The sequence below is a fragment of the Cololabis saira genome, chromosome 6 (assembly GCF_033807715.1).
Source record: "Cololabis saira isolate AMF1-May2022 chromosome 6, fColSai1.1, whole genome shotgun sequence".
Classification (NCBI taxonomy): Eukaryota; Metazoa; Chordata; class Actinopteri; order Beloniformes; family Belonidae; genus Cololabis; species Cololabis saira.
In genome coordinates, this window is record NC_084592.1 from 22,693,141 (window position 1) to 22,718,930 (window position 25,790).

The following is a 25,790-nucleotide window of genomic DNA, read 5'->3' on the forward strand; positions in this document are numbered from 1 at the left end:
CTTCAGCCAGGTATGTTCCATTTACCTCAGAGGTCATAACATCCCACCTGAGGTGACTGAGATCCAGTTTCAGTTGAAACATTCAACGTCCAACTTGGAAATTCAGACCTCCAAGTACATAGAAAGGGCTCGGGGTTCAGTTGTTCACCTCAAATAAGTAGGTGGCAAACTCTCACAAGCCTGAAGCCTCAGGATGAATGATACAAATGGCTTGGGTTATGTATCATTATCCCAGGTGGCTCGTTTTCAAAGTGTACTTCTATAATAACAGATATTAATATCCCTGTTGAAATATCTTCTGAGTGAAAACCAAATAGCTATTTTTTTATTGCCTCGTTTTAACATTTATCATCTTGTCTGTACCTCAGTAACCTCATCGCTAGTTGGGACATTTCATTATACAGATAAAAATGCAATTATTCAATGTGTCTCAGTCTTGTACAACAAATTATCCATAAACTCCATGTGGTGTGGCACACAGCCCCATTGTGGTTGTGTGCAGTTTTCTGAATTCTAAACAGTATTTCATGTTTTTTCTTAAATTGCCTTATGACTTACAAAAATAAATAAATGAATGTTTTCTGCTACTCCTTGATGGTGCATGGTCAGTGTAAGGCATAATAAATCATTTCCAAACAGTGGTTTTTAAACACAAGAGGGAGCAAGAGGACAGATTTACTGTTGGCAGCTCTCCCACTACCTTTCAAAAGCTGATAAAACTGAAAAGTGATGTCACACTCAATTGAAATTCATCAAGTTCTCCGCCAACGACCTCAGCATGATACTTCTAAAGTGTGTAATTCAAAGAAACATTAAAGGCGAGGAACATGTAGCTGAGACAAAAGAGTAATCCACTCATCGGCCACTTTATTAGGTATATCTAAAGTGTATTTCACCTAAATGTAATAAATATGTCCTTACAAATTACTTAATTTGCTATAAGTTATTCAGTTTTGGGTTAGGAATAGATACTAGGGGTCTATGGTCTTATCCGAACTTTTCCTGTCTCTAAGCATGAAAGTTAAATTTCTTTTGCATTAACGTTTGTGGTAATTAAACAATTTTAACCTGTAAAGTTTTGTGATGTAGGCTACTTTACTGCCCCACCAAAATACCAGACATTATGTTCTGGGGACCAGGTCAGGCCAGCTTGTCATGGCTGCAGGGTGGTGTAAGTGTTAATATGGGTCGATTTTTAGATCTGTCTGGGGGTCTGTGATGGCCCTGCCTGTGTGGTTGGGCCCTGCATGGCTTCATATGAAAACTATGATTCTTATATGGGACCCGAACAACATTTTCTATACCCACTTTATCCTTTGCAGGGTCACGGGGGTCTGCTGGAGCCTATCCCAGCCAATTTCAGGCGAAAGGCAGGGGTTCACCCTGGACAGGTCACCACTCCATCACAGACAGATAAACAGACAACCAGACACACTCACACCTATGGGCAATTTATAATCATCAGTTAACCTAACATGCATGTTTTTGAACTGTGGGAGGAAGCCGGAGTACCCAGAGGTAACCCACGCAAGCACGGGGAGAACATGCAGACCCCGCCGGACCAGGGAGTCGAACCGGGGACCTTCTTGCTGTGAGGGAACAGTGCTAACCAGTAAGCCACCGTGCTGCCCTTCCTTATCATTATTATTATTAGGGCCCGAGCCCTGACAGTGCGAAGGCCCTATTGAGTGGTCCGCCGCGGTCGCACATGAATGGGAAAGCTGGCGGCGGTCGCCGCTTTGCGGCCTCTATGTGAAAGGGGCGGCGTTGCGCCGTGCCTGCCTGTCCTAATTGAAAATTTTTTAATTTCACGGTGCCGTGCTGTGAGGACACGTCCAATAGGAGAGAAGGTGGTGGAGGGTGAAAAAAAACTTGCGGGTTGTAGATCAGAGATGATCAAGATGGAGGAAAAAATTATTTTGGCTTCGAGTATTTGTGAGGAGGTGTGGGATACAAGACTGCATTCAGAATTGGTCTGACCTTCCAGGGACAGTGGCGAAGCAGAAAGGAGTTTTTCCAAGCTGAAGCTTATTAAAGGAGAATGAGGCTCCTTTTAAGAAATGAGACTCTCTAGCGCCACCCTTCACCACGACGGCCGTCGGGGGTACTGCAGCCAATAGTGAAGCCGGCACGGGAGAACGGGGAGAACGTACATGCAGCGTCATGTGACGTCACATCCGCAGCCCAGCGCGGGAAATTTGGGCCCGAATTGCAGCACATTTTGCAGCACACAGCCTGTTCAAGGCAAAGGAGAGATACACTAGAGGGCTCATTCTTTTGGGTTTGGAACGCTTCATCTGACATTATTACTAGAAAACTTAAAATGTATACGGATTTTTTTCATAAATCTTGCCACAATCCGGCCTCAAGCTCCTTTAAAACATACTTGAGGTCCACTATGTCGCAGGAGCGTCTCTCTGGACTTGCCATCATCAGCATCAATCATACAGTTGCACAACAGATTTCGTATGATGATGTAATTGATGATTTTGCTGCAAAGAAGGCTAGAAAAGTCAAGTTCTAGATTGCACTTTACCACTTTACACCTGTTGTGAAAGGGTGAAAGAGCCAGGTTAAAAAATCTGCTACGGTCTGAGCACTCAATTCAGATTATGTGAATAAGCCTAAGTGTATTTTTTTTATTTATTCATGTAATTTTATTCATCATTTATACATTTGAATGTGTGAAGGAGTAGTGTAATTTACACATGTTTTTTTTAAACACACTGTATTTCATTTGTCTTATTCATTTATTTATTAAAGGTACATGGCTGTGCATTGATGGGATGTGTTATTTTTTCTTCGCGGGGCGGGGTGGGAGGGGCCTTTGATGGACAGTTCGCCCAGGGCGCAGAAGTATCCAGGACCGCCTCTGCCGTGCAGGTCGGTGGATCGTGCACGCATGAGCGCCGGTGCGTGAAATGTGAAAGGAGCGCTCTCGTTCAGCGTCAAAGCGGTGGTGGTGACGTAGCTGCAGGTTGTTGGTTTTTTCTCTTGCAAAGAGCTCCCCATTTCACCAGACCTGCGCTGTTTCCGCAGTTGTGCTCTCTGGAGTCGATACTACTCTGCCTGCCACAGTCTGTCCCCTCCTTTTCCCCCATCCCCACGCCCCGCCTAGTCACTGGGATTTTTTTTTTCTTTTACCCCTTTGCATCTCCATTTTTTTTTTTAATCTATAATTTTTCTTTTCATTTTTTTGGTTCACACGTGAGCTTTGGGGGGTTCACCGTGAGCTGTCGACCTTACAGCTCTTATTAAACGATATGATGGGGATTTAGGGGAGGTAAACGAAAGGACTCCGCATCTTTTCCCCTCTACATCCTCCGCTGCTGTGACTCTTCAGGGGAACATGCAACATCTCCGGCTGTGGCGAGCTCTACTTCTTCTGGCTGTGTTACACCAACCAGCAATCTCGGAGAAATACGGTAAAATGATGGTCATGACGGTGACATTGTTGTACACATCTTTACTATTTCATCAGTTGCATGGTTTGGGCTGCAGTTTACTTACGGGGTTTTAATGTTGGTGCTGGATTACTTTATTATAACCAACATATGTTGCAGTAGGCGCATATAGGGATAATCTAAGAGAAATATCCTTATTATTCCCAAAATCATTCACAGATGATTCCCAAAGAAAGGAGATGGGGTGTTAACGAGATTAATCAGAAGAGGAAAAGACACGATAGATATAAGCAGATGTATTATATTGTAATTTCTGTGGTGAACTGAAAACAAACTATTTACCCATATAACCCCACCTCGCAGCTATTTGTACCCTGTTTCCACCTGAGGCGAGAGTGAAATATATCCTATCATAATGGCGTGTTCAAACCCAAATTTAAAACTATAACATTTCATTTCTAACGTCTAATTAGTTTTACACCAAATATTAACGAGTAATTATAGTATTCAGCAAATATGGCTGGGGGTTTAATTTAAAAAAAATCACTTCCATCGTGTTAATTGACCAGACTCGTATTCCACTCTGCTAAACGGAAATTACAGCAAAGCTGTGTTTAGTTAGTCTTATCAACAATGGCAACTGTGGCAGTTTCAGCTTGATTTCGTTTTGTCTCCACTGTGGATTGACTCATACTTCTTTTTGTAGATGGATGCATTGAATAGGTACAATCTGTAAATGACACAAGACGCAACAAGTGATTTTTTTTTCTCCGTACATATTGAGCATGCCAAGGTAAGGGAGATAGTGAATGCAAATAATGACTGAAAAAGGGCAAGTGCTGCTCTCGTTCTCTAGGTTTCTGCAACAAAAAGAAAAACAATAAGTCGGTAACACCCCTCAAAGCCTATCCTTGTATATGCAAGAAATAAAGTAATGTAACAGAAGAATCTTGGTTTGCAGCTGGATTTTCAACACCCAAAAGCAGGATGCTGCAAGTCCGTGCCAGATAATACGCTTGTTTACATATTAAATTCACATAAAATGCGGATAAAGTGGTGATGGTGTTACAAATAATAGTTTTAATATAATAATTTCTCATGCATCAGCCATGACAAGCCTGGAAGCAAGTATCTCAGATTTCAGCACCATGGAGAGAAACCAGTATTGTGGCTTCCTCTTGTCATCATTTCATTAATGTCTTTTTTGCTTCTATCACTGTTCTCTCACACTTGAATCCATCCCAAATTTTGAATCCATCCGCATCTCGGTAACCTGATTAAAGTGCAGATATCCTGTTGCTATGACAAACACTTTTGTTGGAGATCAAGTTGATGCGGTTGATTGGAAAACCTCTTTGCTATTTAACCACAATCTGGTACACATTTTCTGTTTTTATATGCATATCAAAAAATTCTAACACTTCATATTGTGATAAGAGGATGTTGTTGTTATCAACTTGACTGCAGAGACCGAACATTATGGCATATGTGTGTTGTTGATGTAATGAAACGTGCTGAAATGTGATGGTGTCTTGCTCAGGCAAGTCGTCAGTGCCAAGAAAGTTTGTTTGTTCTCTGTTTTCACTCTGTGATCCTCAATAATTGATCAATGTCTGATATCTGGCACAGACATTTAATAAAGGTCTGCCGTGAACACTGTCACTGTTTCTACATCATCCCTCAGATATCACACACCTATGGCTACATTACAATGCATATTTTATTTTATTTTCCATCCGTCCATTTTCTATCCATCCATCCATCCATTTTCTATACCTATTTAATTCTGTACAGGGTCATGGGGGTCTCCCTGAGCTTATTCCAGCTCATTACACGCGAGAGGCAGGTTACACCCATGGCAGGTTGCCGGTCTATCACAGGGCCATATATAGAGACAAACAACCATGCACGCTTGCACTCACACCTACGGCAATTTACAATCATCAATCAACCTAGCTGTCAATGTATACATTTTTTTATTGTTATTATTTTTCTGTGGCTTGTGTCAGCCACAAGACCAAAGCTCAATTTCTGGAGAGAAAAGTTTTACTGACATCCTCAGTACCATCTAGGCACAGTGATATAATTTCAATATTTCAGTTTGTGTGCATGTTTGCATGCATGTTTTTTTTTCTTAATTGATATCACACTTTAAAGGAGAGAAAAGTTTTAAGGCAAGTTTTTGGCAATATCATAGAAATGATATACTTGATTTGCGTGTATACACTGCTGTCTGCGGATATGAGTCACTGTTGCATCTTTTCATTTTGGTAGAGAAAATGGATCTTAGCCTCCTTTGTTCTACACTCATATCGCCTATATATTTTTAAAATGTATTTATTCATATCTTGCATCTTGAATACACATATATGGGACCTCTGGAAATGAAAGAGACCCCTCACTAGCGTGAGAAAGACAGACAGTCAGACAGAGCTGTTCATGCATATTCTGCTGTACAGCGCACGTATCTTACTGCCAGCCACCTGCTCCTTCCCACACTGCTAATCACTCCAAGGTCTACTCATCAAACTAAAATAGGAAATGATTTAACAAGTTAAAATGAACACAAAGGATAGAATAAAAAAATATAAATGTTTAATTACATTAATCTTAAATTGCCTCATTGTATTGCATAATCATCCTATACATACATTAATGGTTAGCATTGAAACATCAAACAGAAGCAGATTTTTCTTGTGTTTGTATTTTGATTAACACTATTCAGTACATCTAAAGCTATTAATAAAGAAATTATGATGACTAAACCAGGATTAAACCAACTCTATGCCATATCCACCCCATAAATGTGAGTTAAATCAGTTGTTGCCATAGAAAGGACCGAATGATTTTAATCTGTCAACCCTCTCTTTGTCTTGCTACCTCAGGTTGCCTGTTTGAGAGAAAACTGTGCACAAGAGATCAGTTCTGCTCGAATGGTGAGTACAGCACACATAAACCCACGGAGTAAAACACACAAACCAACATAATCTCTTTCTTGGACAAGTAATTAAACTTTCAAGACATATTACTTTTCTAATCTTTCGGTGTCTACGCAGCATATTGGATTTTTAGCACTGCAGCTGGACGCACAAACACACGCACACACTAAATGCCACTGTAGCTCTCTGACGCAAAAAACTGTGAAAAAAAAAAATAGTCAAGGATTTTTCCTCTCCCTGCCTCGTCTCTCTCCGTCACCTGCTCCGCTCCTTTCCTTCTTCTTTATCTAAGCTCCTCCCCTCACCCGACTGTCTCCATGGCAACACTGACATCACGGTGAGGTCGACACCCCCACAGTTGTTGTGCTAATACAGTGATGAGTCACTGGCACACACTTACGTCTTTCTCTGTGGAAACTGCACTTACGCACACATGCGGCCGTGGAGCAGAATACTAACTGGACCTGTGAACCCTCTGCACAGGAACACACACACAGACGATTCAGTGGAACAAAATCAGGATTTCTTAAAGCTTTTTGCTTCTGTTCCACTCATCTCCTGTGTGCGCATTCAAGAGCCCATATGCAAATTAAGCTGCAAACAATCTGTGTGCATGTTAGACACAACCAAAAATAAAAATGGGGGTCCAAAGAGAGCATAATCACCACAATCAACTACAAATGTGAGGCATTTATAATATGCACCGGCTACATTGTAAATCTGTACCAGCTTTGTTTATACTTGAATCAAATTATTATCAATATAATACATACATAATGTATTTTAACTGAACACTTAAAGCACTACATAATCACTTACAATTATTCTTTTTTTAAAACTGAACTGAACAAAATTATTTAAGAGCAAAGTAAAGACTTCCGCTCAATCGCAGCACCACTGAGACACATTAATGCTTATTTTAAGGTATCCTCTGAAGCTGGTGCATCAGCAGCAGCAGTGAGTCTAGAATGTCACGTGGTTGGTATAACTCTATTTGTGTTTCTCTCTCCATACCTCTTAAACACAAATGAATTATTCAGACTTTAAGAGTTCTTGTATTTAAAACTTGCTCTTGCCTTAAGTTACAGTATATAAAAATAACAAAAATCTATGAGATGGGCCGCCTTATACTTGGCATTCACATGCATAATGGGTGATTCAATCAAAAAGCCTGTTTAACCATTCATCATATTTGTATTGGAAAAAACTCTCACTGCCTTGCCCTCTATGTGGCTAAACACGTGGTCTAAATGTTTCTGTTTATAAAAGCCCATTTTCAGTTTTCAAATCCACATTTTTCTGCATCAAGACAAATAAACAGATTAACCAGACTGTTAGCTTCATTATTTTTAATTAATATAGATTTTTTTAATTGCGTGACACATGCAAGTTCATACAATGGTTTTTTTATCGTTGTCTTTGTTTTCTGGAAACAGATGTAATCATATTTGGATAAAAAGAGAAGAGTGACATGAAAGTTGAGTAGATAAAAACACTTTTGATTTACAGTATGTGCAATGAACACTTAATTATTTAAAAAGGACCACTGATGCAATGATCATAATTAATGAATTCAGCAAAAAAGCACTTGTAACTTATTTATTTTTCTGACATACATTCTGCTTGCCCCTCCTTGAACCGCCACCTTACTGTGGTGGAGGGGTTTGTGTGCCCGAGTGATCCTAGGAGCTATGTTGTCGGGGGCATTACGCCCCTGGTAGGGTCTCCCATGGCAAACAGGTACTAGGTGACGGGCCAGACTAAGAGCGGTTCACAAGCTTATTATGGTAAATAAAACACCAAGGACCGTTACGTCGCCCGGATCGGCGTCACCGGGGCCCCTCCCTGGAGCCAGGCCTGGGGTTGGGGCTCGAAGGCGAGCGCCTGGTGGCCGGGTCTTTGCCCGTGGGTCCCGGCCGGGCTCAGCCCGAAATGGCGATGTGGGCCTGCCTTCTAATAGGCCCACCACCCGCAGGAAGGACCGTGATGAGCTGGTGCCATGTGGGCTGGGTAGCGGTCGTGGCGGGGTGCCTCGACGACCCAATCCCTGGACCAAAACCCTCTCAGTAGGGACATGGAATGTCACCTCGCTGGGGGGGAAGGAGCCGGAGCTTGTGCGTGAGGTTGAGAGATACCGGCTAGAGATAGTCGGGCTCACCTCCACACATAGCTTGGGCTCTGGAACCCAGCTCCTTGAAAGGGGCTGGACCCTCCACTACTCTGGAGTTGCCCAGGGTGAGAGGCGGCGGGCTGGTGTGGGCTTGGTTATAGCCCCTCAGCTCAGTCGCCATGTGTTGGAGTTCACCCCGGTGAACGAGAGGGTCTCTTCCCTGCGCCTTCCACATGAGGCGGGGGACATCGAGTCCGAGTGGACCATGTTCTCTGTCTCCATTGTCGACGCGGCAGCTCAAAGTTGTGGATGCAAGGTCTCCGGTGCTTGTCGTGCCGGCAATCCTAGAACCCGGTGGTGGACACCGGAAGTACAGGATGCCGTCAGACTGAAGAAGGAGTCCTACCGGGCTATGTTGGCCTTTGGGACTCCTGACGCAGTAGATAGGTACTGGCAGGCCAAGCAGGCTGCGGCTCGGGCAGTCCTGGAGGCAAAAACTCGGGTCTGGGAGGAGTTCGGTGAGGCCATAGAGGAAGACTTCCGGTCGGCCTCGAGGAAATTCTGGCGGACCGTTCGGCTCCTCAGAAGGGGGAAGCAGTACTCTGCCGGCACCATTTACGGTGCGGGTGGGGAGCTGTTGACCTCGACTGGGGACATCGTCGGATGGTGGAAGGAATACCTCAACCCAACTGACATGCCTTCCACTGCATGTTGGACTCCGGCAGGGTTGTCCTTTGTCACCGGTCCTGTTCATAATTTTTATGGACAGGATTTCTAGGCGCAGCCAGGGGCCGGAGGGGATCCGGTTTGGGAACCTCAGGATTTCATCTCTGCTTTTTGCGGATGACGTTGTCCTGTTGGCTTCATCAGACCGGGACCTCCAGCATGTGCTGGGGCGGTTTGAGGCCGAGTGCGACGCGGCAGGGATGAGAATCAGCACCTCCAAGACCGAGGCCATGGTTCTCCACCGGGAAAGGGTGGCGTGCCTTCTCCGGGTGGGTGGAGAAGTCCTGCCTCAGGTGGAGGAGTTCAAGTATCTCGGGGTCTTGTTCACGAGTGAGGGAACGATGGAGTGGGAGATTGACAGACGGATCGGTGCAGCATCCGCAGTTATGCGTGGTGAAGAAGGAGCTGAGTCGAAAGGCGAAGCTCTCGATTTACCGGTCAATCTACGCACCTATCCTCACCTATGGTCATGAACTTTGGGTAGAACTTAGGCGGACGATGTATGGACGATGGATGGATGGACATTCTGCTTGTGTACCAAGCAAATTGTCCCAAACCTCTGTGAATTTAGATGGAATAGCGGAGGCTGCAGCTGCATATTTACCTTCACGTTGCCCAAACGACACCGATAGAAAGTATATAAGTCAACAGATGACTGTTTTCCACTTTAGACTAACTCTAAACCACAGGCAGATGCATTTTGTCTGTGTCTGTCACCTCAGCCCTATCTCTCACAGGGACATTAGGACGTCCAGATTTAGTGTTGTTGGAGGTTAATCAGACTTGTTTGTTGTTGTTGCAGCCATCATCCCTGCTCCTGTTACAGACAGTCATGCAATTTCCCTTGGACTCCTTGTATGCAGGTGTGCCACCATGTCACCTTGATGCTCCATGGTGCATACGCAATCAGTGTACAACAGTCGGTCCTCTGAGGAGATGCGAGCATTTGCTGTAATAAATTCTAACGGCATGTGCAAACATCTGCACATACTACTTTACTGTCAACAAAGAGCAGCCAAGTAAAACACCTGATCAGAAGTTTTGTGAATACATGTTTTTGGGTGATTTACTCAAATTTCTCAAATTATTTGACCTGACTGTTAAAGGAATTGAAGTGTGTAGAGGAATTAAATTGGGCCGGAGCTGAGACACAAGATTTTCAGTTCTGAATATTTAAAGCAATATTTTGAAGAATTAACATGACAGAAATCCTTATGGTTCTGTTCCTGTGGTGGAATATTGGGTACTAAGAACTCTATTCACCTATCAGAGCACTGATATTAGATCAGAACTAAAATTAGATTAGAAGCAACAACATCAGATCTGTTTAGAATTTTCTTTGAGCCGTTTGGTGAGTTTAACTGTCCCTCACCACTGAAGTAGGAGAGACCTCAACTAGCAGGTTAACACAACACTAAAGTTGGTTTCTGAATCACAAGTCCAAAGGATCATTGCACTGCATCAAAAACCACAATACATACACTGCTCAAACTTGGATTAGATACATTTATAGATAGATTTGAATTATTTTCAAGATTATAATTCATTATCAGAAAGAATAAATGAAACACATTCTACTGGTCTTGTTTTATTTAATAGTTGTAGTTTGCTGCATTTTCACTGGCCCCATGTTAAACATATTTTGTAAACTACATTAAAAAAAAGAACATTCAAATTTTCAAAATTTGTATAATCGTTATTATTTAGTCCATAATTTTATATTTCAGCTTTATGCATTTGCCGTAGTCGACATGCTGGTTGGTGGTACTGAAGGTATCTGGTTAAAATGAAAAAGAAACACACACACACGCAAACACATAGTGTATTCCAATCTATCCCTGGTCCGAGTACATTCTGAATGCCTATATCTGAAAATTATGATCAATAAATTGATTGGGTTGTTTGCTCTCAGTTGAAAAATGAGTCCACAAATGTTTCGAATCAAAATTTATTTGAGACAGATACATGTCAAAGATTTTGAATATACCACATATTTGAGTAGCGCGTATACCAGATATGTATAAAGCTTTGGATGTATCGGGTTCACCTGCACGACAGTGTGGAAGCCCATATTCTTCATTCCCTGTTCAAAAATTACAACAGAAGTGACAAAGCTCTCGAAATATATCAAGCCAGTCAGCGTGCCGATCCGTCTCCATCAGTCGTCCACTCGTCCCGCTCACGCTCCATTTATCTCTCTGCATTCATTCAATTCACCTGCACTAACAAGCACTATGAACTCTACTAGCAATACACTATCTGAACTCAATGGCCAGTCCTCTGTAATATGGTTTGGGGTTTCACAAGAGCTTAGAGATGTTTTATGAATGGAATACATCATAATCATAACTACTATTATATATCTATTATATCCAATTGCTGTATATATGCTGACAGAATTTTAAATCTCCTCTGTAAATTATTTTTTGTCATGATTTCTGTAATTGACCTGATGTGGGAGGAAGTGATCTGGCTTACTCATTGCTGGGGGGAAAATTCCTGGCACTCACGCCTCAGTAAAATCATTTTTCATGGCAGGTTCTCGCTATACTTGGAAATCAATATGAACTGACATGCCACGTCTTCCAATGTGGCTCCTGACTTTTCACCGGGCTGCTTAATATGAGAACCTTGGCTATAAAAAAAACCCTAATCATCTCTAATCTGTTCAATTTCATAATTCACCTTTCATCTCCCTGTGTCTGATGGGGTTGTGTGTGATTTGGCTGGTGTAACAACTATGGTGACTCATCAGTGCAGCAAATACAACCTTGTCTCTTCTGCTGTATCTTCATTCTCCCCACATTTGCAGTCTACAGCGTCGATCTTTCCCTCTTATCCGCTGACGTTTTAGAGTTCAAAAATAAACCCTGTTAAATAGGATGTAGCTTTCCACTGTGATATATCAGTAATAAAGTGGAAAGTATCTGCGAATATAAGGTGGCTGATCTTCTCTTGGATGTCTTCTATTGTTTCTGCCTTCAGAGGCGTGGGCAGTTGTTTACTTCAACATTAGGTTCACAGTGAAGCTAATACAAACTGTGTCGAGGAGACGAGTGGATGTGGTACATAAAGATGACATGACATGACCATTCGGTCCATTTGTGGGTGTTTTAGCTCTGAAGAACTGATTCATTTATGATCGCAAGAGGAGATTGGGTTTTGAAAACAAAAGCACAGTTGAAAATGCTATTATTATTTCTGTTGCTATGAGGCTGCCCGCAGGTTAGCCTTTTTCAAAAGCGCACACATCGATTGTCAGGAATCAGAATCTTGTCCAAAGCACTGTGACAAGAGGCGCAAGTGTGTAGGCTGTACTTCAAAATTATGACTCACGGGAGGGGGATGTGGAGTGGGCTGACATAAGAATTCTGTTTTTATGCTGTGCCTCAGAGACAGCGTCACAGCATCCCTTTTTGAATTATAATTTACGCATTTACAGCTGCAACCAGATGTATTATTATTATTATGATTAATAATAATAATAATAATAATAATAATAATAATAATAATAATAATAATAATAATAATAATAATAATAATAATAATAATGTGCTGGTAAATAAAAGCTTTTTTTTCAGAAGTCATTCACAAAAAAGTGTCTTTACCCTTAACTGATGTCTCTGTTGTGCATCATTATGAATGTCATGTATCTTTCCTGCCTGTTCTCTGCAGATACGTCGCCAACTCCGGGGAATCACAAGTGTTACAATTATCATTAACCTAATGATATCTTGCTTCTTTTGAGTGTTACACTTAACAATAACGGTGTGACATCAGTCCAGCATGCAAAACACTCAGCTCCGATGCCGGTGGACCTCAGCCTTTCCAGCTGTGTCAGTTAAACAGCCATTCATGGCAAAATATGATCTGTGTCCATGATTTGGGTTGAATTTTTCCACCGGGAGTCACTCAGGTTAAAATGTTTCCCCTTTTTAAGTGGATCTGTGTGTTGTGTGTTTTTCTTTCTCTCAGATGGGTTGTTTGGTCAGTGTCAAAGCTCCAAGCAGGACCAGGTTCAGTACCAGGTAACGGTTCCTGTGCTGAAGAGGATGCAGGAAGTCCTCAAACAGCTCATGCTGCAAGGTACAGTACAGCATAAATACCTGCCACATTTATTCGATCACAAAGCTGAACAGCTGGAGAAAACAGCACAATGCTGCTGTGGCTGTGATATTACGCAAAACCGCGATTATTGATATGTAATTAAGCAATAGCAGCTAGCTATACATAAGACAAGCACTTAACCACAATCCTCATGAGACCCGTGTAAGAAAATCTGTCTGCTTTTATTTCACACGCACACACACACACACACACAGGACTCTCGTGGCAGGATGACATCACCCAATATATTTTATCAAAGGAGCTCAAGAGGGTTCCTCACACCACCCTTCCGTCAAAGCCAAACTCCTCATCCTCCTCTCATTCGTTGCAGTAAGTAATTTCACATAAACTTGATAACTAATCTCACAAAAAAAAAACGAAGCGCCCTAAACCTGCCTGTGTTTCTTCCCCGGTTGCAGGTCCAAACAGCAAACCCCTCATCACCACAGCTCGAAGGCGGGGTCGACCCCCCCTGGTGGTAAATATGTGGATTACATGATCGTTGAGCCTCCTCAGTCCTCCATGCACATGCAGACTGCAGCTATGGACCCATACTTATACCACCAGGTATAAACACACTCATGCACACATACTTAGCCGTCTATACTAGGCTATTTTAGGTTCACAAAGAGGTAAAGTCAGAACCAAAAGAATGTTACACTTAAAACTGAGATTCATATGGCAATCAAACTGTCAGCAAACTGTTCTGAGATTATAAATAATTGAGTGCTGCATCTCCACCTATCACAGCACAGGTACCAAGATGAAGTAGAGCGATCGCTTATGGGTGCAGGGGGGGGTTATGCCCGCCCCCCTTCAAGGTCCCAGGCCAATCAGAGAGACCGAGAGCGTGACAGGCAGCTGCTACAGGAAGCTCTCTACCTGGCATCCGGGCAGCCCTCTTACCGCCACAGAGCGCCGGCTCCCATGGCACCTGCAGGTACAGGGTTAGGGAGAACATTTAAGAAAACACTGCACCAGTTCTTTGACTTTCAAAAGCAAAAATATGCTCATTTGTGGGTTTGTTTAACTTGGGAGAACATTCAGAAAAAGTTGCCACGCTCAGTCGTGTATTAAGCTTTTTTCTTATTCATCATTTGTAAGTACGTGATGAAGACAAGCCAGGAAAGAAAATCTTCATCTTAGGCTACCCAGAAGTCACTTTATTTACTTTCAGGCTTTTAGCTTTTGTAGATATTCACGGAAACAATAGTGCCCACTGCTGAAAATTAAAAGCAAAAAAAAAAGAAAAGAAAAAAAGAAAGCAAGACTTTAACATATGTTATATATATATCCTATCTGTCATATAATGGTACATGAGTATTATGTATGCTGACAGGCTATAGCATGCACATTTAATTCAAGCATCTTGATCTGTTTTATGAGCAGGTCTACCTTATTATCAAGACTTTGAGTTGGAGATACCAGTGGACTATGTGCAAGACTACACCCTAGAGGAGAGACTCGGTAGTGCGGGCAGGCAACCAACTCAACAGAACAAAAAAACTTCTCAGGATCTCAACGCCTTGTCTGGAAACAGTGGTGAGGAGAAATATCATTTAATATGAGGTGAGATTCAATGTTCACACTATTTAGTTGGCTCTAATGAATTACCCTCCTGTGTTAGATGGCTTGCTCCAGAGGATGTCAGGCGTCTTGCAGAAGAACAACATTGATCCCAGGGACCTCAGTCAGGAGCAGCTATACAGACTGGCTCTCATATTGCGCCTGGTGCAAGGCCAAGACAAAACAGGTACCACGGGCTGTTTTTATACCCATCTGACGGACTTAAATAAAGTAACATCTTAAAATCTATAACTCACTAAAACTAAAAAGTGTTCTATTTAAGTATTTGAAACTGTTGTTTGTCTGTCTTGAAATAGATCCAGTTGAGAAAGACTTGATCACTCTGAAAGAGGTATGACGGTCCCTATTGTTATTCAATTCAATTCAATTCAATTTTATTTATATAGCATCTATCACAACAGAAGTTGTCTCTAGGTGCTTTCCAGAGACCCAGAACATGACCCCAGAGCAATTATTACATAAACATAACATAAACAATGGCAGGTAAAAACTCCCCTAGTGGAAGAAAAACCGTAAACTAAACAGTGGCAAGAAAAACCCCACCTTTAACAGGGAAGCCTTGAGCAGGACCTGGATCATAAGGGGGGACCCTCCTGCCGGAGGCCAGCTGAGCAGAGCAGGAAAAGAGAAAAACATACAGAGAGAATGAAGAACAGAGAAAGGAGAGACACAGACACAATGGCCAGCTAGTGCACGACAGGGACGACTATACAAGCAAATGCAGACAGCAGACACTGAGGGGGTCAGAAGCAGTGGGGCGATCAGTGGGTGGGACTGCAGGGCAGCATGCAGCTCCTGAAGCTCTGGCCTGCAAACATGCACAGAAAAGAAAAGGAGGGGGAAGACCAGCACAACAAACTACAAGACAATGGACAACAATGATGGTTATGAGATACTTATAATTGATAAATGAGAAAGGAAGAGAAGAAGAGGAGAGAAGGAGGGGTGAAGGGCACCGCTCAGTGGATCATGTTGGTGTCCCCTGCAGCATAAGTCTATAGCAGCATATCTACAATGAAGCTATGTTTGAGACAAACTATTATAGTCTTGTTCTATAGCTGCAGCTATGACTACTGGCCCTAACACAATAGAGTTTACACTAACTATAGGCTTTACTAAACACAAACGTTTTAAGTTTGGTTTTAAAGATGGAGGTGGTGTCAGCCTCCTAACCCAAACTGGAAGTTGTTTCCATAGTAATGGTTCCTGATAGCAGAAGGCCTGTCCTCCAAATCTACATTTGGATATTCTAGGAACTACGAGTAAACCTGCACTCTGAGAACGGAGAGCTCTGTTAGGAACATAAGGTACTATCAGCATGTTAATATTGCAGACATGTCTGTTTCATTTTATCTGGTCTGTGAGAAGATAATGTACTTAAAATACAATTATAGATTGTTTTGGACACATATATCCACCATAATGGCATATTTCTTAGTGCATCTCGAGTTCATCACCAGCACCGTGATGGCATTTAACTCAAAGTAAGCTACTGCCTGCAACAGTTTTGTGGTAAAGTCACAAAGTGAGAAGGCACAGGAATTCACCAGTATTCCAGTATTCACCTGAAAGAATATTTGTTTGTCAAATATTTGCCACACCTCTACAACCATAAGGAATTTATGCAGAGGCAAGAATGTAATATAATTGTTCAGGGAGGCGGGGCAGATTTAAGTAGTCTTACAGTTGCTGTATAACCAGCCCTTTGGCATGAACCCTATGGATGTGGTCCAAGATGAAACAGGGTTGTCAGACCCTGTTATTTTTCATTTGTACTTGGAAGTTGGACTTTACCAGTCCCAAGTGGGGAATTTTTAAATGGAGACTTCCCAGAAGTCAGAACTCCAACTTAGACTTCTGAGAAAGTCGAACAAACTTCACCCCCCCTGGGTTGAAAGTCCAACGTGGCTGCCGCTCACGTAAACAATCAAACATACTATACATATTAAACAACTCTCTTTTTTTATGAATGGGTATTTTGCTGCGTCGCTGGGATGTGTTAAATACTGTGTACAGCCTTGTCATGGATTAGCATTGAAAACAATCGGTGGGATGTATAATCGGGCAGTTTAAACCTGAAAGGCCTCCTATCGTCCTTCTTAGATGCAGCTGCTAAAAAAAGAAAGTGTGTCCAAGCCAGAGACGCCTGCTCCAGTTCCTGGTCCCCCTGATGCCCCTCCTGCTCCCTCCTTCCCCTCTGTCCCGGCCACACCGCCACCTAAGAGTCCCAGCCTCCCCCCCTCCTCCTCCTCCCAGCCCCCAGCGGCTGCCCCTCCTGAACCGGGACACGGTTTTAAGGAGCCACTTGTTGAGGATACAGGAGCAAAGGAGGAGTACGGGTACATCGTCACCAACCAAAGGTTGGCATGTCTGCTTATCACAAATGAAACATTAAACATTGAGTCCGTAAAAAGATGCTGTCACTGGTCGTATTAATTATACACTAATAAGTTGGATCCTTCTTAAACGTGATATTTACAAGAAGGATAAGGAGTTTTTTTTTCCCCCTCTGCAGTCCTCTCGATCTCTATGATGGAGTGAAGCTGTTGGAGCTACTGGCTGATAAAATACACTTGACAACCAGCAGCTTCATACACATCAGGTAAGACTAACGCGCCGCCAGCGTGACATCATACCTTGCAGCTTCCGGAGCTCCCAGCATGTGTGCCTCTGTTGTCTGTTGTCTCATCAGCGTGGTCGGCCCCGCGATGACTTTCCGCATCCGGCAGAACGAGCATAACATGACGGCTGCAGAGGTGGCTGCTAAAGCTGGTGAGACACGCACAACAACACCTAGATTCCTGTCCCACATACGCAAAAGGCTTATAAAATGTTTTCATCACCGTCACAGTATCTGAGAAGAACTTCCTCGAGTCTGAGACCGGCCTGAAAATATTGCAGACGGGCGTGGGAGAGGTACGTCATACATACACTTCTACGGCTTCTTCTATAGAGCCGTTGTCACGGCAACAGATGTATAATCGTTCATCCTTATTCATTACCACGCCAGCTTTAATCTAATAACAAATGTGGCTTTGTTCAACACATTATCACCTCTGATAGTGTCAGACAAGAGCATAACTACACCGACGCTACCAACTTTATACGTTAATGACGCTCAGCTAAGCCTCAGTGATCAGTAATTTAAAATTATTATTATTAATTCCTTTATTTAGTGTCCTGGGCAGGACAAATGCACATAACAAACTCATCCAGTCAGAGTTAATAGTATATTGGATGTTGCTGAATGAAAATGTTCTTAGTAATTCATCTTGCACACATGAGGTAACCTTTGTACAGCAGCTCACAAAGAAGTGATGCATGTTTTTTCACCTACATGACTTGTTTTCCATCCGCCACCTCCTTTCATGCTATAATCTTGTGAGTCACTCATTTTCTTTTTTTTTTTTTTCCCGCGTGTGTTCGTGCGCTTCTGTAGTCAGAACCACACTTTGCAGCAGCCTGTGTCTCAGTTGTTGCCATGGGATTTCAGCTCTTCCAACACCCGCCCCTCGCCGTGGCTCTCAGATCCGAGCTGCTATGGCAACTGTCACGCACGTGTCATTGACCTCATTACTCACTGTTCACACAAACAAACTTCCTGCATCCTTCACGCTGTATTTAATGGATTCACTGCAAAATGCCCTTTTGAATTGAATGTGAGAATAACGTACACATGCCGATTGATTTCTGGGTTAGTCGTGATGCCGATATGTGTGTTTTTATATTTTAAAATCTCTTTATAGTCAGTAAATCAGTGGTTTCTAATGCTGTCATGTGATTTGCTCCTAATTTGTCAAGGCGGTTATGTACTAAACACTGTGGCTCTTGCTGGTCTTTTATGTCTGTTACAAGACAATTACTTTAGTCACCTAACAAACTAGACCTACTTCCTTTGGTGATTATCGTTGCTTCTGCAGTCAAGGAGATTCAAATCCAGTTCAGCAGCATATTTTCCTTCTGCAGGCGACAGAAGGCCAAAAAAGTGTGTTTGTTTTGTTTGTTTTAGAGCTGGTTCAGTTGTTTCCCTTCATTTCCTTTGTGTGGGTATAAAGTCAGGATGCATGAATCATAACGGTGGTTTTTGCTGAAGGAAGTAGCCCATTAAAAATTCTCTAGAAGTGCAATTTAAAAAGAAAAATAGACAAACTCTTGGAGGCATCACTGGTCTGTGGCTTGTCATCTGTGATGGCCGGTTGATCTTTACGAGGCCTCAGCTGTCTCTTTAATGGATTCATGGGGCACAACACCTTGACCTTTCAGCCCTCTGTCTGTAAAACTCAACCTCAGCTGCTCGTCGAGCACACACAGCTGTCTCGCGCTGTTATCCAAAATCAAATCTGTCGCTGGGATGAAGTGCGTGACCTTTGAATCGGAGGGGTGGCAGCATGTCCAGGGGAGCGGCACAGCTCGGGTTGTCTACTAAAGGCCATTTTCAGAAACAGACACAATTCTCTCGTAAATAATGATCTAATTTATTAGTGGATGCCGTTTTTTGTTTTTTTTCCCCTAGAGAAAAGATGCCAGGGGCCATATTCAGCTGAGCAGGGTTTCCCAGGGCTCCAGTGGGACGGTCATCACGCTGGTTTCCATGGCAGTGGTGGGAGGGGTGCTCGTACTGGCCATGGCTGTGGCTTGTTTCCGGCACTATTCCCAGCAAGTGGCTAATGGCAAACTTGGCCTGGGGCCAGAGGGAGGAGCAGAAACACACTTTGACTACCAGGTAAGACAAAACACAGAACTTAAGAAAGACTTCTATAGTGGTTTGGAGGTATTTAAGCATAAAAGTATCCATTCCTACATTCGTAGCTTCGATAAGATGGATGTGTATCATTCATTTGATGCTATTTTTATATATTTCCCCAAAGGCTTAGTGTGAACAAGATGGATTAAAACAAGGAAATGAATTCTCGTGCATTGATATTATGAAAACACCCCTCTTCCTCTAAATCAGGTAGACGATTGTGTACTGGTCATGAAAATTATATTTTTGTATTTATTTATTTAGCACAATTTTAAAAAATAGTGCAAGGAGGGAACGAAGCCCAGAGGGCTTTTACAAAAGTTCCACTCCCGTCATCTACTGTAAACAGAAAATTAAATGTACAAACATAGGAAAACTCTAATTATAAACATGAAAAGAAAACAAAGATACATAATAGAGAATACATACATACAAAATTAGGACATGAGATGTTTTTTCAGCAATTTTTTGAAGGATATAAATGACAATGTGGACATATCTAAGTTGTTCCAGAGTTTAGGACCTCTAAATGAAATATTAAACTGATGAAAAGATGTTCGACAGAAGGGTAAATGTAGATTGACACTGTGTCTAGTTGAGTATGAATGCAAGTCAGATGAAAAACTAAAGAAATTATGAAAGGTGTCCGGAAGATCTTGCTTATTGTTGATAAACTTGTGCACAAATAAACATGAGTGAAAAACATTGAGTTTATGAATGGGTAATATATAGTATTTTTTTAACAGAGGTGCGGATGGATTATGTCTATTGGACATAGAGATTGATCTCAGGAATCTCTTCTGGATTATCAGTAGTTTGTTAAGGAAGGATGGATAAGTTGCAGACCAGACAATATTACAGTAATTCATATATGGAAACAGAAAACTATAATACAAAGTTAAGTGAGCGGAGCGATGGATCAGGGGACAGACTTTCCTCAGTATACCAAGCATCTTCATAGATCTTTTGCATACTTGATCAATATGGTTTTTCCAATTAAGGCCTTCATCCAAAACAACACCCAAAAATGTGGTGTGATTATGATATGATAATCGTCAAAAGAATGCTGCTTTCTCTCCATTCAGGAACTATGTCGGCAGCACATGGCATCTAAATCCCCCCTTTGCCGCCAGGACTGCATGGCCGGGGCGAGCGGTAGCATGGTGGGCTCTGCCATCGGCCCCGGTACTGGGGGACGGAGGGGAACGGACACGTCCCGCGTCAGCAGCGTCTCGTCTCAGTTCAGTGACGGTCCACAGCATAGCCCGTCCTCCACCCACAGCTCCACCCCGTCCTGGAGCGAGGAGCCCGCCCAGTCCAACATGGACATCTCCACTGGTCACATGATTCTCGTGAGTGCGTTTGCCATCAAAGTGCGAGTTGAACAATCCGGGCAAGGGCCGATGTTTATTTTCTCTTGTGCTTCCTCTCCCACAGGCGTATATGGAGGACCACCTGCGCAACAAGGATCGGCTGCAGAAGGAGTGGGAGGCTTTGTGTTCCTACCAGGCGGAACCGTGCTCACTCGCCGCAGCTCAGAGCCCGACTAACATGGACAAAAACAGACACGCTGGAGCTCTGCCCTGTTAGTTCATCAATATGCCCAAAATTGATCATACCTGCTTATTTTTATACACTTGAACAGCAAAGTTAAAATAATTGGAAAGCAACACAAATTGTAAACATAGAACATGCAGATTTATTTCCCCCAAACATCCTTATTTCTGGTGAATGGTATGGTAAATATGCTTTTGTTTTCAGACGATCACTCTCGTGTGAAGCTGAAGACTGAAGTAAATTCTAATAAACGAGATTACATCAACGCCAGTTTCATAGTAAGTACTGTATCACTCTCAATCCCAGGCCACGTTTATTACTCCTTTAGTTTCTCTTTTCTCTGATGTAGCATTTTGAAATAAACCACCACTTTGAAATTATTGTCATGTGAATTTCAGGACAGTTTTATCTGGTCTCTTCACTCCATAGTACACAGGCTCTTTCTGATCTGCATTTATCTGGACTTGCAGTCGTAACAAATCTCAAAATGTGCCGATCAGCGAGCTTTTGTGACCCTTTTTTTTTTTTTAATCTTATCTACAGTCTGATCACGACCCTCGCCAACCAGCCTATATTGCCACACAGGGACCTCTGCCCCACACCGTTGCCGATTTCTGGCAGGTCAGTAAAGGCTTTTTGTTTTTTTGTTTGTTTTATCTTTCCCATATCTTGTGTCTTTGTCTAGATCAGGGGTCGGCAACCCGCGGCTCTAGAGCCGCATGCGGCTCTTTAGCGCCGCCCTGGTGACTCCTTGAGCTTTTTCAAAAATGTTTGACTTTTTTTTTTTCCTTTTTTCCTTTTTTCTTCTTTTTTTCTTCTCCTTTTTTCCTATTTTTTCTTCTTTTTTTCCCTTTTTTCTTCTTTTTTTCCTTTTTTTCCTCTTTTTTTCTTCCTTTTTCCTTTCTTTTTTAATCTCGACATTTTGACTTTTTTCTCGAAATTTTGACTTTTTTCTCGACATTTCGACTTTTTTTTTGAGATCGTACTTCAACATTAATCTCAACATTTAGACTTTTTTTCTCAAAATTTTGACTTTTTTCCTCGACATTTCAACTTTTATCTCAACATTTCACCTTTTTTCACAAAATTTTGACGATTTCCTCGACATTTCGACTGTTTTTTCAACATTTTGACTTTTTTCTTGAAATTTTGACTTTTTTCTCAACATTTCAGGTTTTTTCTGAAGATTGTACTTCAACATTAATCTTGACATTTCGACTTTTTTCTCGACATTTCGACTTTTTTCTCGACATTAAATCTCCCCCCAGTTATAACTAATATAGATGCATGCAGCATGTGTTGCCTTCATTCTAAGGCTTATACAAGACTTTTCATGTTTTGCGGCTCCAGACATATTTGAGTTTTGTGTTTTTGGTCCAGTATGGCTCTTTCAACATTTTGGGTTGCCGACCCCTGGTCTAGATCCATGCATGGATTTGCTTTCTTCCAACGTGCAGATGGTGTGGGAGAACGGCTGCACGGTCATTGTGATGATGACCGCTCTGGTGGAGGAGGGAGAGATGCAGTGTGAACGATACTGGCCTGATGAGGGATCATCACTCTATCACATCTATGAGGTTCCGTTCCCGTTTTAACCCTTAAGCAGAAGATATTTCGTGGTCGAAGAAATACGAGGATGCTAATCTTTATTAGCTTTTTCTCACCCCTCCATCAGGTGAACCTGGTGTCGGAGCACATCTGGTGTAAAGACTTCCTGGTGCGCAGCTTCTACGTGAAGAACGTCCAGACACAGGAGACAAGAACTTTGACGCAGTTTCACCTGCTGAGCTGGCCAGGAGACGGCATCCCCACCTCCACGCGGCCACTCCTCGACTTTCGCAGGTAAAGAAACTGCAACGTCATCCACGCATACACGCCTGTCTGCTCATGTAACGGATGCTCCGAGATTCAGTCTTTTTCCATGATGAATGCAAACTCTAGGATGGAGTGTGTGAGATGCTGATTCCCTCTGATTACCTTCCACACATCCATCCCATCCCTTTGGTTTTCATTTTTTCCCGTCACTCATCACTTCCTTCCATCATCTTGGCTCCCTCTCCCTCTCTCCCAGTGTGCAGGTTGATAGGTCTGTATTTTAACATCTCCCAGTGTCATTTTTGTGGTTTGCAGCTAGTACTCTGGCTCCAGTTGCATAGTCACAAAAATGAGCATTGGCAGGTGTGACTGGCTGCTGCAAGAGGGACAGTGAATCTGTGGCTTCCTCTCCACATGTTCTATCCTGTAGCCTCATATCATCGCCCTCCACACCGCTTAAAACAGTTTCTGCTCATCCCGTCCTCTCCCAGTGTCGCTCACTGCTATTCTAGTTGCTTCGATCTGTACTTTTTAACCCACATTATTAAATTTCTTTTCCTTATAGTGCCTCTGTTTTTTTGTTTTGTTATGTTTTTTTAACTGCTTAAAAGACTTCTAGTCTTGTGTTGTACACATTTAGCACTCGCTCTATGACAGAATGTACATTATTTATGTTATTTACTTGTGACAGAGGTCAGATATTGTGAAATCTGTAATAATTAGTTCACGATTAAGCAGCTGTTTCTGTCCTTTGCTCTCCTTTCTTCCTGTGTTGTCTCCTTTTCCTGCTTATCAGGAAGGTGAATAAATGTTACAGAGGTCGATCCTGCCCAATCATCGTTCACTGCAGGTAAATTAAATCCAAATATTCTACTTAAAGAGTGAGCTGAAGTAAAAATACTTTGAAAGAATATGTGTGTTTTTACTGTTTTTGTTGGGGTTTTTTTTCCTTCATCTTTGTCATTCCTGCAGTGATGGCACAAGCAGAGCTGGAGCTTACATTCTCATTGACATGGTGCTGAACCGCATGGCCAAAGGTGAACAAACACACACACACACACACACACACACACACACACACACACACACACACACACACACACACACACACACACACACACACACACACACACACACACTTGCTCAGTAATTAATAAATTGAGCACGGAGTCCACTGATCTGACATATAAATTACGTTACGTGAAAGTGCTATAACATGTCATGACCACCAGAGGGAGCTGTTCTTACTATGTTGTCTAATATGTGGTTCAGTGGTATTTCTTTATTCACAGTCACAATGGTTATAAAATATTTAAATGTCTTATTATTCAGCAAAGAAAATTAATTCAAACCCTCTCTTTTTAAATAAATGTACAGACTCAGAAACTGACAGACTCTATTCACTTTTCAAGTTTGTGCATAAGACCAAATCAAGAACCCTTGCTGATGCTGTTGCTGTTCTTGTTGTCATTAGGAGTGAAGGAAATCGACATTGCAGCCACGCTGGAGCACATCAGAGACCAGAGACCCGGCCTGGTTTGCACCAAGGTATCAATCTGTCTGTACTTGTGCATATGTGTTTTTAAGTGCAGTATTTTGAAACATTTCTCCAACTGAAGACCACTGTAATGCAAATGTCTTGCTCTCTCCTGTGTCTCCTCTTTTATCGCCCACTCAGGACCAGTTTGAATTCGCTCTGACAGCAGTCGCTGAGGAAGTGAATGCCATCTTGAAAGCCCTGCCACAGTGAGACGCAGCAGCTGAAGGGGGAACGTTCAGGCACATGACAACACACGCTTCAAAGGACTCATTCGTATCACGCGTCCATAAACGTCCGATGCTGTTAGAAGTATTTGCTCAGCCACACCCGGAGCTGCTTTCCAACCTGCAGTGGTTTTGCCATCGACTCATTCTCTGGGAGTTTTCAGACATTTTTTTTTTTTTTTTGGGGGGGGTGGTTACTTTTATGGAAGGGCAGTGAATGTTTTGGCAGGATGCAGGTATGAACAGAGGATGACATTTCTTCAAAATTATTGTAAAAATCCTGTTTCTGTTTCTGAAAATTCTACCTAATTACACAACAATGCAGCCTCCAGACCTAGAATTAACTAAAAAACCTTTGTGCCTGTGTAAATCCAGAAGTATTGACACTATTCATCTCCTGAGAACAGAATATTTGGTGTTGAGTCACAGACAGGAGGGAACATACCCTCGTATGACTCTAGTGGCGTATTGACCTTAATAACCTTTTATTGGATACCGTTACCTCAAACGATTGATCATCACCAACAGATAGTTTGATTTTCTTTCTGTTGGTGAAAGTTCCATTCAGATAAATGTTAAGATAACTGAACTAACCAAATATCTCTGGCATCTAGCTTCCTTTAACAAGGGAAGGTCTATGTGAACCCTCTGGTTGTGGTGTTTTGTGTCCAACAGAAGACTGTATACTACTGTCGAGTGTGTTTTTATTGGTGAGGCTTGTCTCCTGCCTTGCAAAGTTCAGTGTTTGCTTCAAGCACTGCTGTTGGGGTAACGGGTGCTGTACGTCGTCCATGAAGTACACAACGCTTCATCTCTCCTCCTGCACATAAAGTGGCTTCCTTTGCATTCTTTTACTGTCTTACTTGATGTGCAACCTTGTGATTAATGTATATAATTCATCCTGATGATTGTGTTTATTTCATGTAGCAGACAGATGGAAAATATCTATAAAAATGTATTTTTGACTTGACATAAATAAATTTGTGATGTGATGCAGCAGAAAACTGTTGGCGTTTTCTTTGGTTTTACATTTAGCT

The 25,790-nt window shown here is 42.3% G+C and overlaps 1 protein-coding gene across 2 annotated transcripts; it reads left to right on the top strand.

The window, feature by feature from the left end:
* Positions 1-2,970: 2,970 nt before the first annotated feature.
* Positions 2,971-25,757, top strand: ptprna (protein tyrosine phosphatase receptor type Na). Of its 2 annotated transcripts, none has more exons than XM_061723717.1 (24): positions 2,971-3,425; positions 6,290-6,340; positions 13,155-13,265; positions 13,502-13,616; positions 13,706-13,853; positions 14,037-14,226; positions 14,676-14,828; positions 14,914-15,039; positions 15,170-15,204; positions 16,977-17,233; positions 17,389-17,475; positions 17,566-17,645; positions 17,725-17,789; positions 19,387-19,596; positions 20,751-20,969; positions 21,055-21,202; positions 21,379-21,452; positions 21,718-21,795; positions 22,632-22,751; positions 22,850-23,016; positions 23,786-23,839; positions 23,962-24,026; positions 24,464-24,537; positions 24,668-25,757. In XM_061723717.1, the coding sequence occupies exons 1-24, from the start codon at positions 3,350-3,352 to the stop codon at positions 24,737-24,739; spliced, it is 2,775 nt and encodes a 924-aa protein (XP_061579701.1). In that variant the 5' UTR covers positions 2,971-3,349; the 3' UTR covers positions 24,740-25,757. The 2 variants fall into 2 exon arrangements, with proteins under 2 accessions (XP_061579701.1, XP_061579700.1); XM_061723716.1 differs by having other exon boundaries at positions 2,974-3,425; positions 20,703-20,969.
* The last annotated feature ends 33 nt before the right edge of the window (positions 25,758-25,790 follow it).

What these genes read in the sequence shown, in the direction of transcription:
- ptprna (XM_061723716.1), top strand. Translation starts at nt 3,350, where the DNA reads ATGCAACATCTCCGGCTGTGGCGAGCTCTACTTCTTCTGGCTGTGTTA. An exon ending in TACATCGTCACCAACCAAAG is followed by an intron (nt 17,234 to 17,388) that starts GTTGGCATGTCT and finishes CCCCCTCTGCAG; the next exon opens with TCCTCTCGATCTCTATGATG. An exon ending in AGAGGTGGCTGCTAAAGCTG is followed by an intron (nt 17,646 to 17,724) that starts GTGAGACACGCA and finishes TCACCGTCACAG; the next exon opens with TATCTGAGAAGAACTTCCTC.